Source organism: Gorilla gorilla, chromosome 17 (genome assembly GCF_029281585.2).
Source record: "Gorilla gorilla gorilla isolate KB3781 chromosome 17, NHGRI_mGorGor1-v2.1_pri, whole genome shotgun sequence".
Lineage (NCBI taxonomy): Eukaryota > Metazoa > Chordata > Mammalia > Primates > Hominidae > Gorilla > Gorilla gorilla.
In genome coordinates, this window is record NC_073241.2 from 78,831,891 (window position 1) to 78,846,584 (window position 14,694).

A 14,694-nucleotide genomic window follows, 5' to 3' on the forward strand; every position below is an offset into this window, starting at 1 on the left:
ATGACCTTCTAATGCACTGTTGAGTTTTATTTGCTAAAGATATAAAATACTTGAAATGAGATTGATTTATGATTTTCTTTGCGTTTCAATTATTTTTCAGATTTGTTGTTAGTATTATTCTGGCTTTGTAGAAATTTTGACACTTTTATTGTTTGGTCTGTCTCTGAAAAAGTTTAAATAGCTTCAGAATTTATCATGCATTTATTCAACAAGTATTTATTAAGTACTGGCACTGGAAATACAGCAATGATCAAAATAGACAAGAATGCCTTTCATCTTAGCAGGGGAAGGCAGACTGTAAACAAAGAAATAGTTAAGATATATAATATGTCAGGTGGTGGTAAGTGTTCTAGAGAAAATAAAGCAGAGGAGGGAGACAGAGGTGCTAGGAGGCAGGGCAGGGGTTGCCATTTTAAATGGGGAGGCCAGGCATGGTGACTCATGCCTGTAATCCCAGCACTTTGGGAGGCCAAGGCAGGCAGATTATTTAAGGTCAGGAGTTTGAAACCAGCCTGGCCAGCATGGTGAAACCCCATCTCTACTAAAAATTAGCCAAGCATGGTGGTGGGTACCTGTAATCTCAGCTACTCGGGAAGCTAAAGCAGGAGAACTGCTCGAGCCCAGGAGGCAGAGGTTGCAGTGAGCAGAGATTGCACCATTGTACTCCATCCTGGGCAACAGAGCAAGACTTGGTCTCACAAAAAAAAAAGGGGGAGGAGGTCAGGGAAGCCTCACAGAGGCATTGACATTTGGGCAAAGACCTGATGGAGGTGAGGGAATGAGCTGTGTATGTACTGAGAGATCAATAGAGGGAACAGCAGTCCTAAAGCCCTGAGATGGGAACTGCCCGGGGTGTTCAAAGAACAATAAGAAGATCAGAATGAGGAGGGCTAAGCCAGGGGGAAAGAAGTGTGAATTCACATCAGAGGTAGAGGGGGCCCTGAGAGTAAGGAGTCATCTTTACAATGAGTGAATTGAGGAGTCACTGGAGGGTATTTCTGGTGGCTTATTTCAGGTGACAGCTCAGGGTGGTTGGACCAGTGTGGGAGCAATGGAGGTGTTCAGAGGTGGTCAGATTCCCATTGAATCTTGAAGGTGGATCCACTGGGATTTGTTGGCTATTGGATGTGGGATAAGAAAAAATGGGAGAAGTCAAATCTGACTCCAGTTTTTGGCTGGAGTGACTGGAAGGATTTGTTTGCCATTTACTGAGATTGGGAAGACAGAGGCGGGAGTAGATTCCTGGGGATGATCAGTGATTCAGTTTCAGACATGATGCATTTGAGATGCTTTTCATGTATGTAAGGGAATAGGCAAGTGTGGGGTTCAGGGAGGAGGTTCAGGCTGGAGATAAGATTTGAGAACGACATAAAGATGGCTTTGAAACCATGAGAGTAGGTGAGATTATCAAAGGAGTGGTTTTAGGTAAACAAAAATGAAGAGGTCCATGGACTGAACCTCAGGCTCTTCAGCAACAAGGAGTCTGTGAACACAGGAGACTGAGATGAGGGACCAGGGAGAGAGGAGGGAAACCAGAAGGGGCTTCATGGAGGAGGGAGTGGTTCATGAGCGGGGGGTGAGAACAGAGGATTGTGGCTCGGTGGAGGCCACAGGGGACCTTGATGAGAATGGTTGGGGTTGGGGGAGAAGCTGGCTGGAGCCTAATAGGAGGCAATGGGGGAGAATTGGAACCAGGGAGCACAGAGGACTCTTTAAAGGAATTTTATGGTAAAGGGAAGCAAAAAAGTCTAGAGAGGGAAGTTAATTGCATTTTTTTAAAGAGGGAGAAATTATAACTGACTTGCATGCTGATGGGAATGATCCAGTAGACAGCAAAAAATAGTTGGAGTGGTGGCCTTGTGTAAGTGAGAGGGGATGGAATCTGGTGTGTAAATGGAGGGGGTGTGAGTTTAGATAGAAGCACAGACAGTCTGAACAGGAAGGGAGGCAGAGGACATGGTACAGATACAAATAGTTGGATGGGTGTGATAGAGGAGGGGGCTCATGGATGTTCTCTTCTGGTTGTTTTATTTTTCTAGTACAATATGAAGTCAGGTCATCAGCTGAGGGTGAGGATGGGAGAGATGATGGAGGTTCGAGGAGAAAGAAGATGTGAGAGGGTCGTCTAGAAGGAGGAGTAGACGGGGTACATGGTCCAGGGAAATAGAATTTTATTGCTAGGCAGAATTAAAAGACCTGTTGAGGTTAGTGGTCATTAATTGAATTTAGCAGTGCTTTTTTCTAGTTTGTTCTGCTCTGGTGGTATAGGTACCAGAATAGGTGAAAAATTGGATTTAATCAAGAGTTTGGTGGTTTAAAAAAGTATACCTGAGGAACCATATGCCCTTGACATTTTGGGGTGGGAGGTTGGATAGGATAGTCATTTTTATTAATTTTTTTCTTGTGTTTATTGGTCCATTTAGATATTCTATATCTTGTAGCATCAGTTCTTTATCACATATTTTGCTAGAGAATGGACCATTTTGGATCGGGTTTTTTTTCTTTTGTTTGTTTTGTTTTTTTCCCCCACAGAACTTTGGAGATGCCCAGAGCAATTAAAATTGAACTTCACTTGGTGATCTAGGCCTCCAGTCTGCGATTTGCCTTGCTCTCTTCCAGTCTGTGGAAGTGATGGGAGAGAGAAGCATGCCAGCAGGTGGGCTGCATGGTTTGTTCAGCCGTGTTTCATCAGTACAGTGCTGGCTACAGTCCTATCCCTGGGAGTGGGGCAGGATAGGTGGTCAAGGAAGCGACCATGTTCTTGGGAGGCAGCAACCACAATGACCATACAGCCAACACAATAAGCCTCAGCATTTGCATTGTAACTGAGGTCATTCAAGCAAAGCTATCTTCAGTAGGGACTTTCCCCTCTAGAAAGCATGTCCATTTTGATTTTACCTGTCCTCAGACTGACCCTTTGCTCATTATAATAGTAAAAGACACCCCTGGGTGGAGATTTAAGATGCTAATGAGACATGAGATGTATGAACAAATATGTATGGCTACTGCACATGTGCACCCAGAAGACCTCCTAGGACATGCTTACTAGCAACACCTTTTCCCACCTTATGAATAATCATGTAAGACTTCCAGAAAGGGAGTCCCCTAGTGCCAGTTTTTGCTGTCTCATCCTTACGTGCAGCCTCCCCTGAACTCTCTCAGGGTGCACTGTTGTATTAGTCCATTCTTACGTTGCTAGGAAGAAATACCCAAGACTGGGTAATTAATAAAGAAAAGAGGTTTAATTGACTCACAGTTCCACATGGCTGGGGAGGCCTCAGAAAACTTACAATCAGGGCGGAAGGCACCTCTTCACAGGCAGGAGAGAGAATGACAGCCAGCAGAGGAAATGCCAGATGCTTATAAAACCATCAGATTTCATGAGAACACACTCACTATCATGAGAACAGTGTGGGGGAAACTGCCCCCATGATTCAATTGCCTCCACCTGGTCCTGCCCTTGACACATGGGGATTATGGGGATTATGGAGATTGTAATTCAAGGTGAGATTTGGGTGGGGACACAGGGTCAAACCATATCAACTGTCTATTCTGCACCTAACTTTCAAAATACTATTTTTCTTTTGCAACAGATTACTCTATGTTACACCTCCTTTGCTGTGTGTCCCCTGTTTAAATTATTTTAAGCCATGAAGACAAGAACCAAAGTATCACATCAACTGTCAACAGGAGCTGCTGATCTCTAGGCTTGCTCAGAGTTGTGAAGTTCTTGGCTGATCTCATAGGTGGTCATTTAGCTTTTGTGTATAGGACAAGTAGGAGAAGAATATTAATCCGGTAAATTAAAATAATACTCTGGGCTGGGCACAGTGGCTCATGCCTGTAATGCCAGCACTTTGGGAGGATCACCTGAAGTCAGGAGTTCAAGACCAGCCTGATCAACATGGCAAAACCCTGTCTCTACAAGTACAAAAATTAGCCAGGTGTGGTGGCACACGCTTGTAATCCCAGCTACATGGGAGGCTGAGGTGGGAGAATTGCTTGAACCCAGGAGGCAGAGGTTGCAGTGAGCCCAGATCACACCACTGTACTCCAGCATGGGCAACAGAGCGAGACTCTGTCTCAAAAAACAACGACAACAACAAAAAACACTCTGAGCTGAACCACTCTGGTATATTTTGTTTTTTATAGGAGTGGGGAGGGTGGGGTGAGTGGAACCCAACAACTGTTCCCTGAGCCTCTCCTAATGTGACCAATTACCATGCACAACCTCTCTCAAAAGAAATATGCCAGGCCTGGCTGGTCTCTCAAGTAAATCCCTTTGAACTCCCCCAAATGCTGGTTAAAGCTAATTTTTCACATGCTTCTTGCCTATATAAATGCAGGAGAAAAACACAACCATGCATGAGTAGCATGCATGAAGTTGTATGAAAATAAATTATTCAGTTTCCCCTAGATGTCCTCTGAATGGAAGCCTTCAAGAAATTGGAGCTCATGATTTGCAAATGAGGGGAAGCATAAAAATTAAAGAAACCAGGCAAGGCATGGTGGCTCACCCCAGTAATTCCAACACTTTGGGGGGTTGAGGTGAGCGAATCCCTTGAGCTCAGGAGTTCGAGACCAGCCTGGGCAACATGGTGAAACCACATCTCTAAAAAAAAAAAAAAAAAAAAAAGAGATAAACCGAAATACACCTATCAGAAGCAACCTTCAGCATTCAGGAGAACTGAGGTCGTACTGCAAGTAGAGATTTCAATTTAGGCTCAGTCACCTTGCTCTGTAGTCTGTCACCCGGTGCTTCCCAGACTGTGTTCCTGGAGAATTCTGATCCCTCATGTTAAAAGAAAAAACTTCAGCCAAATTAAATTTAAAGGAGATTAATTGAGCAATGCGTGATTCGCGAATCGGGCAGCCCTCAGAATCACAGCAGATTCAGAGAGGCTCTAGGGATGCCTCGTGGTCAGAACAAACTTACAGGCAAAAAAAGGAAAGTGACATACAGAAATCAGAAGGGAGGTACAGAAACAACTGGATTAGTTACAGGTTGGTGTTTGCCTTATTTGAACAGTCTGAACACTCAGCAGCCTATGAGTGGTTGAAGTGTGGCTGCTGGGATTGGCCAAGACTCAGCTATTGTTATAGGCACATACTCTTAAATTAGGTTTTCAATTATTGGAGGAACCTGCCCCTGATAGTCACATAGGTTCTTTTTTATTTTCCCTAAGTGTCGGCCGGTCTGAGCAATAAAGGGAAAGAGTACAAAAGAGAAAAATGTTAAAGCTGGGTGTCTGGGGGAGACATCACATGTTGGCAGCTTCCGTGATGCCCCCTGAGCCGTAAAACCAGTGAGTTTTTATTAGCGATTTTCAAAAGGGGAGGGAGTGTACGAATAGGGTGTAGGTCACAGAGATCACATGCTTCACAAGGTAATAAGATATCACAAGGTAAATGGAGGCAGGGCGAGATCACAGGACCACAGGACCAGGGCAAAATTAAAATTGCTAATGAAGTTTCAGGCAGGCATTGTCATTGATAACATCTTATCAGGAGACAGGGTTTGAGAGCAGAGAACCGGTCTGACCAAAATTTTATTAGGTGGGAATTTCCTTGTCCTAATAAGCCTGGGAGCACTAAGGGAGACTGGGGCTTATTTCATCCCTACAGCTGCAACTGTAAAAGAAGCCACCCTTAAAGCGGCCATTTTGGAGACCTACCCTCAGGGACGCATTCTCCTTCTCAGGGATGTTCCTTGCTGAGAAAAAGAATTAAGCGATATTTCTCCCATTTGCTTTTGAAAGAAGAGAAATATGGCTCTGTTCTGCCCAGCTCACCGGCAGTCAGAGTTGAAGGTTATCTCTCTTGTTCCCTGAACATTGCTGTTATCCTGTTCTTTTTTCAAGGTGCCCAGATTTCATATTGTTCAAACACATATGCTCTACAAACAATTTGTGCAGTTAATGAAATCATCACAGGGCCCTGAGGTGACATACATCCTCCTCAGTTTACGAAGATGACAGGATTAAGAGATTAAAATAAAGACAGGCATAGGAAATCACAAGGGTATTGATTGGGGAAGTGCTAAGTGTACATGAAATCTTCACAATTTATGTTCAGAGATTGCAGTAAAGACAGGCATAAGAAATTATAAAAGTATTAATTTGGGGAAGTAATAAATGTCCATGAAATCTTCACAATTTATGTTCTTCTGCCATGGCTTCAGCTGGTCCCTCCGTTCAGGGTTCCTGACTTCCCACAACATTCGATCTTGTCTACCTACTAAGTTAGGTTATGATTTGTCCACAAGGACTGAAATATAGAAGTAAGAAATATAGAAAGTAGGGGTCCTGGCTGGGAGTGGTGGCTCATGCCTGTAATCCCAGCACTTTGGGAGGTCAAGGTGAGCAGATCACGAGGTCTGGAGTTCGAGATTAGCCTGACCAACATGGTAAAACCCTGTCTCTACTAAAAATACAAAAATTAGCTGGGCATGGCAGTGCACACCTGTAATCCCAGCTACTTGAGAGGCTGAGGCAGGAGAATCACTTGAACTTGGCAGACGGAGGTTGCAGTGAGCCAAGATCGCATCATTGCACTCCAGCCTGGGCAACAGAGTGAGACTCCATCTAAAACAAACAAAAAAAGAAGTAGAGATCCTTCTCAGGCCATGTTTAGTTTGCTGTAACACTCACTAAACTCTTTGTGGGGCAAGGGTTCTGTGGTCAGATCAATTTAGTAAAAGCTGAAAATTCTGTCCCTTTCTTGAAGATTCACAACACACTTCATTTATGTAATCATGTAATAAGCTATTTCTATCTGCCAGGCTTTATTCTGGGCTCTGGGAGAATGGTAATAAAGGAAAGCAAATGCAATTGCTGCTTTCATGGATCTTTTACCCTAATAGGGAGATGGACATTAATCAAATAGCCAGACAAATAATGTATAATTATGAACTAAGGTAAGTTCTACAAAAGAAGGGAATATGCTTATAGGAAACCTAGGCAAGGGGTGAGGGAAAGTCGCTTTGAGGAAAGGATGCAAACAGCTATCTGAAGCTTGCAGAATTAGCATTAACGAGGCCAACGGCCAGATCTTGAGGCTTTAGGATGTCCAATAAAAATATACTGTGATTGGCCAGGCACGGTGGCTCACGCCTGTAATCCCAGCAGTTTGGGAGGCTGAGGTGGGAGGATCACCTGAGGTCAGGAGTTCAAGACCAGTCTGACCAATATGATGAAACCCCATCTCTACTAAAAATATAAAAATTATCCAGGCATGGTGGCATGCGCCTATAATCCCAGGTATTAGGGAGGCTGAGAAAGGAGAATCACTTGAACCCGGGAGGCAGAGGTTGCAGTGAGCTGAGATCGTGCCATTGCACTCCAGCCTGGGCAACAAGAGCGAGACTCCGTCTCAAAAAAAAGAAAATTAAAAAATAATTTATATATAAATATACTGTGATCCGCATATGTAATTACAATTTCTCCAGCAACCACATTATAAAAAGCAAAAAAAAGTGAAAATTATTTTAATAATATATTTTACCTAACTCAGTCTGTCCAAAGTATTATTTCAATATGCATTCAACATAAAAATTATTAATGTAAGAATTTACATTTTTTTTGTCTTAAGTCTTCAAAATCTGGTGGGTATTTTCTGCTTACAGCACATCTCAGTGTAGACTAGCCATGTCTCGAGTGCTCAGTAGCCACAGGGGGCCCGTGGATGCTGCATTCAATGACATGGATCTAGAGAAACTGGTGGCAGGGCCAGTGTGGCAGGAAGGCAGAGGGACGAGAGTGTGAGGTGCTGCCACTCACCTGGGCCAGTCCATGGAAGGCGGTGTAAGCATGTTAAGGATCTTGACCTTGAAGCTGAGCCACTGATGGCATAAAACATATTAAAAGTCCTGAGAAGTTCTGCAGTGAAAGAGCCCGTTCTTGCTTGTTTAACTCAGCGTTCCCATTTTTATTCCATGTAATACCTAACAAGGTCCTAGGGCCACACATTGGGAAATCCTGCTCTACTTGACTACACTTAAAGGAAGTCTTGCTGCTAATATAAACTTAAGCAAGAGCCAGTTACGGTGGCTCATGCTTGTAGTCTCAGATACTGGAGAGGCTGAGGCAGGAGGATGGCTTGAGGCCAGGAGTTCAAGACCAGCCTGGACAACATAGTGAGACTCTGCCTCTATAAAAAACAAAAAAAAATTAGCTGGGTGTGGCAGCATACACCTATGGTTCCAGCTACTTGGGAAGCTGAGGCGGGAGGAATATTTGAGCTCAGAAGTTCAAGGCTGCAGTGAGCTATGGTCAAACCACTGCACTCCAGCCTGGGAGACAGAACGAGACGCTGTCTCAAAAAAAAAAAAAAAAAAAAAAAAAAACCAGAAAAACCCCCAAAAAACCCTTAAGCTGTTGGAGGTTTCAGGCCTCTCAACTTATTGAGGGGATAGCCAAGGCTACATGTTATCCATGAGACCAGGTAAGCATAGAGATACCGCCTGGTGGAAGCTTGGCACTCCCTTTCTAAACTTTGTAGGCAGCAAATAACTCAGGAGGATCCAAGTGCTAGCCAAGAGCCAAGAAGTAAGAGCTTTTCTTCCTTTAAGGTCTTCCCAAGTCTTACCTGCCTCTAATGGTCTGTCCTATCAATTTGCTTCACTTAATACTTTTTCTCTTCTCTGCACTTGGAATCCAGAGTTGAGTAAACTGTGCATTCACTTATATTTGTCATTTCTTTTTGAGTTTTCTACGGCACCTAGAACAATGCCAGAAATGTGGTAGGTGTTCAGTGAGTATTTGAAGGGGTCATGTCTGTATTAGTTTTTTCAGGCAATGGTATGTTTTTATTTCAGGTCTTCTACTAAGTCTGGTCCTCTCAGTCCTTCATCATCTTTTCTGTATTTGAATGGGGAGAGGCCATGGGAAAAGCACCGATCTTGGAATTAGAGGCTGGGTGCCATGGCTTATACCTGTAATCCCAGTGCTTTGGGAGGCCCAGTCAGGAGGATCGTTTGCCCAGGAGTTTGAGACCAGCCTGGGCAACATAGCGAGACCCTGTCTCTACAAAAACATAAAAGAAAATAAGGTCAGGCATGGTGGCTCACGCCTGTAATTCCAACTCTTTGAGAGGCCGAGGCAGGTGGATCACCTGACGTCAGGAGTTCGACACTAGTCTGGCTAACACAGTGAAACCCCATCTCTACTAAAAATACAAAAATTAGCTTGGTGTGGTGGTGCGTACCTGTAATCCCAGCTACTTGGGAGGCTGAGGCAGGAGACTTGCTTGAACCCTGGAGGTGGAGGTTGCAGTGAGCTGAGATCACACCACTGTACTCTAGCCTGGGGGACAGAGCAAGACTTCATCTCAAAAAATAAATAAATACATAAATAAATAGCTGGGCATGGTGGCAGGCACTTGTAGTCTAGTAGCTTGGGAGGCTGAGGTAGGAAGATCACTTGAGCTCAGGAATTTGAGGCTGCAGTGAGCCATAATTTTGTCTCTGCACTCCAGTCTGAGTGACAGAGTGAGACACTGTCTCAAAAAAAAAAAAAAAAAAAAATGGAATTAGTAACCCAACATTGTGTTCCATCCCTGACTTTTTACCAACTGTGTGACCTTGAGCAAGTCAGTGAATGTGGCTGGGTCTTGGGATCATTATCTGTAAAGTGAGATGGTTGTACTAAATGATCTCTAAGGTTTATTTTAGTTTTAACACTGTAGATCTATGCTGTCCAATAAGGTAGCAACCAGCTACATGTGGCTATTGAGCCCTTGAATATGGCTAGTCCAAACTGACATGTGCCGTAAGTGTAAAATACACACTGGATTTCAAAACAAAAATGTAAAATATCTCAATGATTTTTTTATATTGGCAACATGTTGAAATAATATTTTGGATATGTTGGGTTAAGTAAAATATATTGTTCATTTCTTTTTAAAAATGTTTTTACTTATTTATTTGGGTAGAGATGAGGTCTCCTTATGTTGCCCTGGCTGGTCTCAAATGCCTAGCCTCAAGCCATCCTTCCACTTTGGCCTCCCAAAGTGCCAGGATTACAGGCGTGAGCCACCACACCCAGCCGCTTAATTTTAATTTCATGTGTTTCTTTTTACCTTTATCATAGGACCACTAGGAAACGTAAAATTATATATGTGCCACTATGGACTGAATTGGGACCCCCTCAAATTCCTATGCTGAAGCCCTAACTCCCTATGATGTATTTGGAGATGGGGCCTGTGGGAGATCATTAGGTTTAGATGAGGTTATGAGGTGAGGCACCATGATGGGATTAGAGTTGTTATTGGAAGAGACATCAGCGTGTTCTCTCTCTCTCTCTCTCTCTCTCTGTCCTCTCTCTCTCTGCCATGTGAGGACACAGTGAGAAGGCAGCCATCTGTAAGCCAGAAAGAGGGCCCTCACCAGAAACCGACTATGCTGATACCCTGATCTTGGACTTCTAGTCTCCAGAACTACGAGAAAATAAATTTCTGTTTAAAGCCACTAAGTCTATGGTATTCTGTTCTGGCAGCCCAAACTGACCAAGACATGCGGTTTGTATTATATATTTCTGTTGGACAGCATTGGTCCAGATATCTGGGAACTCCTACATACCAGCCAGCCTTCTGGCACTTGTAACTTTCTGTATTGTGTCTGTGAGAGCACAGGCATGGTCTCCAGGCCAGTGTTTCCTCCCTAGCAGCTGCTCAATAAGCTTCTGGCAATGAAGTCATTTTCTTGGTTGTAAGAATATAAACAGTCTCTGGATAATGTATGTAAAAGAGGACCTCATTAAGAGAATATTGGGTAACAACTGGAATCTGCAGGGCAGAAGAACCAGGCTTGGAGGATATACTCAGGCAGACAGCAATGTCCCAAATCCCACTGCAGACTAGTCTGGGGGTGACTCCACTGCTGCCCCAGAGAACCAGAGCTGGCTGTCCATTGGCAGAGTGGCGTGGGTATGTGCTTCCAGCCTCATTAGCTTCCAGTTCAGAGTTCAGTTGATTGAGTTTGAATCGGGGACTCTAGCTGCAAGAGAGGCTGGGGCTGGGAAGGTGAGCAATTGCTTTTGAGCTTTTTTTTAGTGGAGAGTTGGGTCTTATCATAAGCAGAAGATTTATTCCTTTAACATTGGAAGGGTCTTTAGATGCTGGGCTGCCACATAAGGATGGAACCCTTTCCTTGTGTTGTCTGAGACCTTGAAATTTTGACTGCAACAGAGCAGAAGTTCCATCAAGACTCCTCAGCTGGAACTCCTCCAGGCGAGAGGCTCTTCAGATCTCCTTGTTCTTGGGAAGGATGAAGCAGAACAGTTGACATCATAGATTCTAATGCTACAATTATAATTTCATGATGTCCTTTGAAAATTCTCACATGTTATTTTAATGTGGAGACACAGGAGGGCACTCTAACCAACTAGCAATAAAACCTAAATGGTTTCATAGCCTTGGCAGTTAAAAAATAGATATTGATTTGTTGAACCTGTAAAACACAGGTTTTTCTTTTATTTATTTATTTATTTATTTATTTATTTATTTATTTATTTATTTGCAAAGGAGTTTCACTCCTGTTGCCCAGGCTGGAGTGCAATGGTGCGATCTCGGCTCACCACAACCTCCGCCTCCCAGGTTCACGCGATTCTCCTGCCTCAGCCTCCCAAGTAGCTGGGATCATAGGGATGCGTCACCATGCCCAGCTAATTTTTTGTGTATTTTTAGTAGAGATGGAGTTTCTCCATGTTGGTCAGGCTGGTCTCGAACTTCTGACCTCAGGTGATCCGCCCGCCTCGGCCTCCCAAAGTGTTGGGATTACAGGTGTGAGCCACTGCGCCCGGCCGGGTTTTTCTTTTTTTCTAGGCAGGATAACTAACTTTGCAGGACTACCTTCCAACAATACCCTGCAAAATACCCTAGCTTCCGTGGGGGTATCTCACCTATAACAAAGGCTCTCAAGACACACTCTCCACACTATCCAGTTAATGTTCTAGGGACCATGGCTATGAGCAACTCAGAACAGGGAAGGAGTTTTTTTCTTCTGATGTCCAGGCTGGAGTGTAGTGGTGTGATCATGGTACATTGCAGCCCTGAACTCCTGGGCTCAAGGACTCCTTCCGCCTCAGCCTCCCAAGTATTAATAGCTTGCACTACAGGTGTACCACCTTGCCTGGCTAATTTAAAACTTTTTTTTGGTAGAGATGAGTGTCTATGTTGCCAGGGTTAGGGAAGAGGACTTTTGACTACAGCTTACCCCCTGCCTCAGCCACTAGACCAGGTTGCCAAGAGCTCACATTTAAAGGTCAATTGGCCAAATTGAACCTAGAGCAGAGAAGAGAGACGTGGTTGTCTTGAGACTTTCTTCAAATCTGCAGCCTGTCCCCATGACTCAGTTTTCCCATCTGTAAAATGGAGATAACATTAGACCTATGTCTGTATAGTTTCCTCATGAAGAGAGAGACAGAGTGGGAACAACATATCTGGGGGTGATATTTACCATCGCATACAGACCATTGAGTTCTATACTAAAAAACTAAAGCCCGTCTGCGTCTTGTTAATGAATGATAGCACACGGGAGGGACAAAGCGTGCTCTGCTGGCAGCTGGAGTAACAAAAGTAATGAGGCGAGGTCGGAACAGGATCTGCTGGCTCCGGCTCGGTTTCCTCACACAGGTCTCTCCAGTTGGATCCTCGACGCTAGGGAGGAAGGGGCGCGGGACTGCTGTGGGGGTTTTCCCTCCCCAGGCAGGGGCAGGACCTGTTCCGGGCGACTGCAGGGTTAAGGGTATCGTCTTAAAGAGCCGGATCCTCCCGGCTGGAGCGAGGCTGGATGGCGGGGCGCAGCCTCTCAGCCTCTCGCACCCGCCCTGCGTCCGCAGTGGTTGTTGGCGCAGCCGCCCCGTCGGTGTTCCGGGCTCAGTCCCCGCTCCCCAGCGCCAGACGCAGACTCCGGGCCAAGTTCTCCCTCCGCTCGCTGCTTTCTGCCCCAGGACCCGGATCAATAAAGGGAAGGAGAGCCGGGAGGAAATGATGGAGAACAGAGAGAAAGGAGATGCTTGATTTCACTCGCCAAGGAGTGAGTGCTCATCGGCAGACACTGGGCGCTGGCCACGCGTCTTAGACTCCAAATCTCGGCTCACTGGTCCCTTTGAGGAGGTCGCCTGGTGTTCCCGTAGCCCTCCACCCCACCGTAGGAGAGCGCCTGCCACGAGCTCCGCGCCTCGCTAAGTGCTTTGCTACGTGAACTCTTAGTTTTCCCAACATCCTTAAGCCGCCGATACATTATCACCCACGTATTGCGGACGAGAGAACCGCCTCGGAGAAGCTGGCTGGCTCGCTTGGAGTTTTGCAGCTAGTGGTGGAGCGAGCATTCCGAGCAGGTACTGTGCGATCCTCCAGCGCCGGCCGCAGCTCACAGCCCCTTAGCTCCGCCGGGTTATTGTGCGGCCGCGCCTTCTGCACCTGTTGCGGCCCTCGCTAGGCGGGAGGGGAGGGAGAAGAGGAGGACAAAGGGGATGACCAGCTGGCTCTCCCCCGACGGACTCCCGGCCCAGGGAGCGGATAGACCACTCCCAGAGAGAGTCTGGCTTTGCGCCTTGGAGAGGATGCTCTCCTTCTCCAGGGATCGCGTCCCCAGCGGACGCAGGGTTTCAGGGAAATGTCCGCCTCCGCCACTTGGGATGGCAGTGGGGAGAGGAGGATCTGGGTGTCCGGAGGAGGGCAGTGGGAGAAAGCTGGAGCTGCTGGAGTCGCAGCTGCCTGCGGAGCGGGCCCGGGAGGAAGCGGGGCCGAGCGTGCGGCGTCCACGCGGTGAGTGTGCAGCGCTTTCATTCAAACTTTCTCCAGTCTCGGTTCCGGCGTCAGCAAGGTGTGACCAATCAGAGCCCAGAGACGGGAATAAATTATGCAAATCACCATCTGGCGATGGGTCAGATGACTCCCATACTTTTAAAAGCTACCTCTATAGGAGCGTGACAGCAGCGAGCCCTTGCCTCCCGGCGGCTCGGGACGAGGGCAGATCTGGTTCTGGGGCAAGCCGTTCACACTCGCTCCCTGCCATCGCCCGGGCTCTGTGCCGCCAAGTTTTCATTTTCCACCTTCTCTGCCTCCAGTCCCCCAGCCCCTGGCCGAGAGAAGGGTCTTACCGGCCGGGATTGCTGGAAACACCAAGAGGTGGTTTTTGTTTTTTAAAACTCCTGTTTCTGGGGAGGGGGTGTGGCGGGGCAGGATGAGCAACTCCGTTCCTCTGCTCTGTTTCTGGAGCCTCTGCTATTGCTTTGCTGCGGGGAGCCCCGTACCTTTTGGTCCAGAGGGACGGCTGGAAGGTAACGTGCATTTGTTTTTATTCCCCTCAGCCACTTCTCTGTGCTGGGTCCCCTCTGTCTTGCTGATTCTTCAAACCCTCCTTGTTCCTATCAAATTCTTCCTTTCCCACTGCGCTGCCCATTCTCTCCTCCAATCCACCTTGGAGTCCACCTGTCTCTCTGCTGGTCTGATGGGGGCATCCCCGGCAAGTCATGCAAAAGGCAAAGGCTGGCAGGGTGCTCTGGCTCTTGCCAGCCCTCCCACCCCCACCTCCTTCCCTTATACGGCTCCCTAAGCCAGTGCTGGTGCTGTCCAGCCAGCCGAGCGGCCTGGCAGCAGCTCTGAAACCTTGTCCTCATGCCTGAACCTGGAGGTTTGAGAGGCAAGAAGGTTGTCAGAGCTGTGTCTCCTGGAGCTGCCTTTTAATCTTGG

The 14,694-nt window shown here is 46.3% G+C and overlaps 1 protein-coding gene across 2 annotated transcripts in view; it reads left to right on the forward strand.

Moving 5' to 3' along the window:
- Nucleotides 1-13,888: 13,888 nt before the first annotated feature.
- Nucleotides 13,889-14,694, forward strand: part of LIPG (lipase G, endothelial type) — a 28,296-nt gene continuing 27,490 nt past the window's right edge. The window contains exon 1 of one of the 2 annotated variants that reach the window (XM_019013737.4): nucleotides 13,889-14,282. In XM_019013737.4, coding sequence (XP_018869282.2) covers nucleotides 14,186-14,282 — 97 coding nt within the window. In that variant the 5' untranslated portion in view covers nucleotides 13,889-14,185. The remainder of the gene's footprint in view (nucleotides 14,283-14,694) is intronic. The other variant, XM_031003816.3, reaches the window with a different exon arrangement.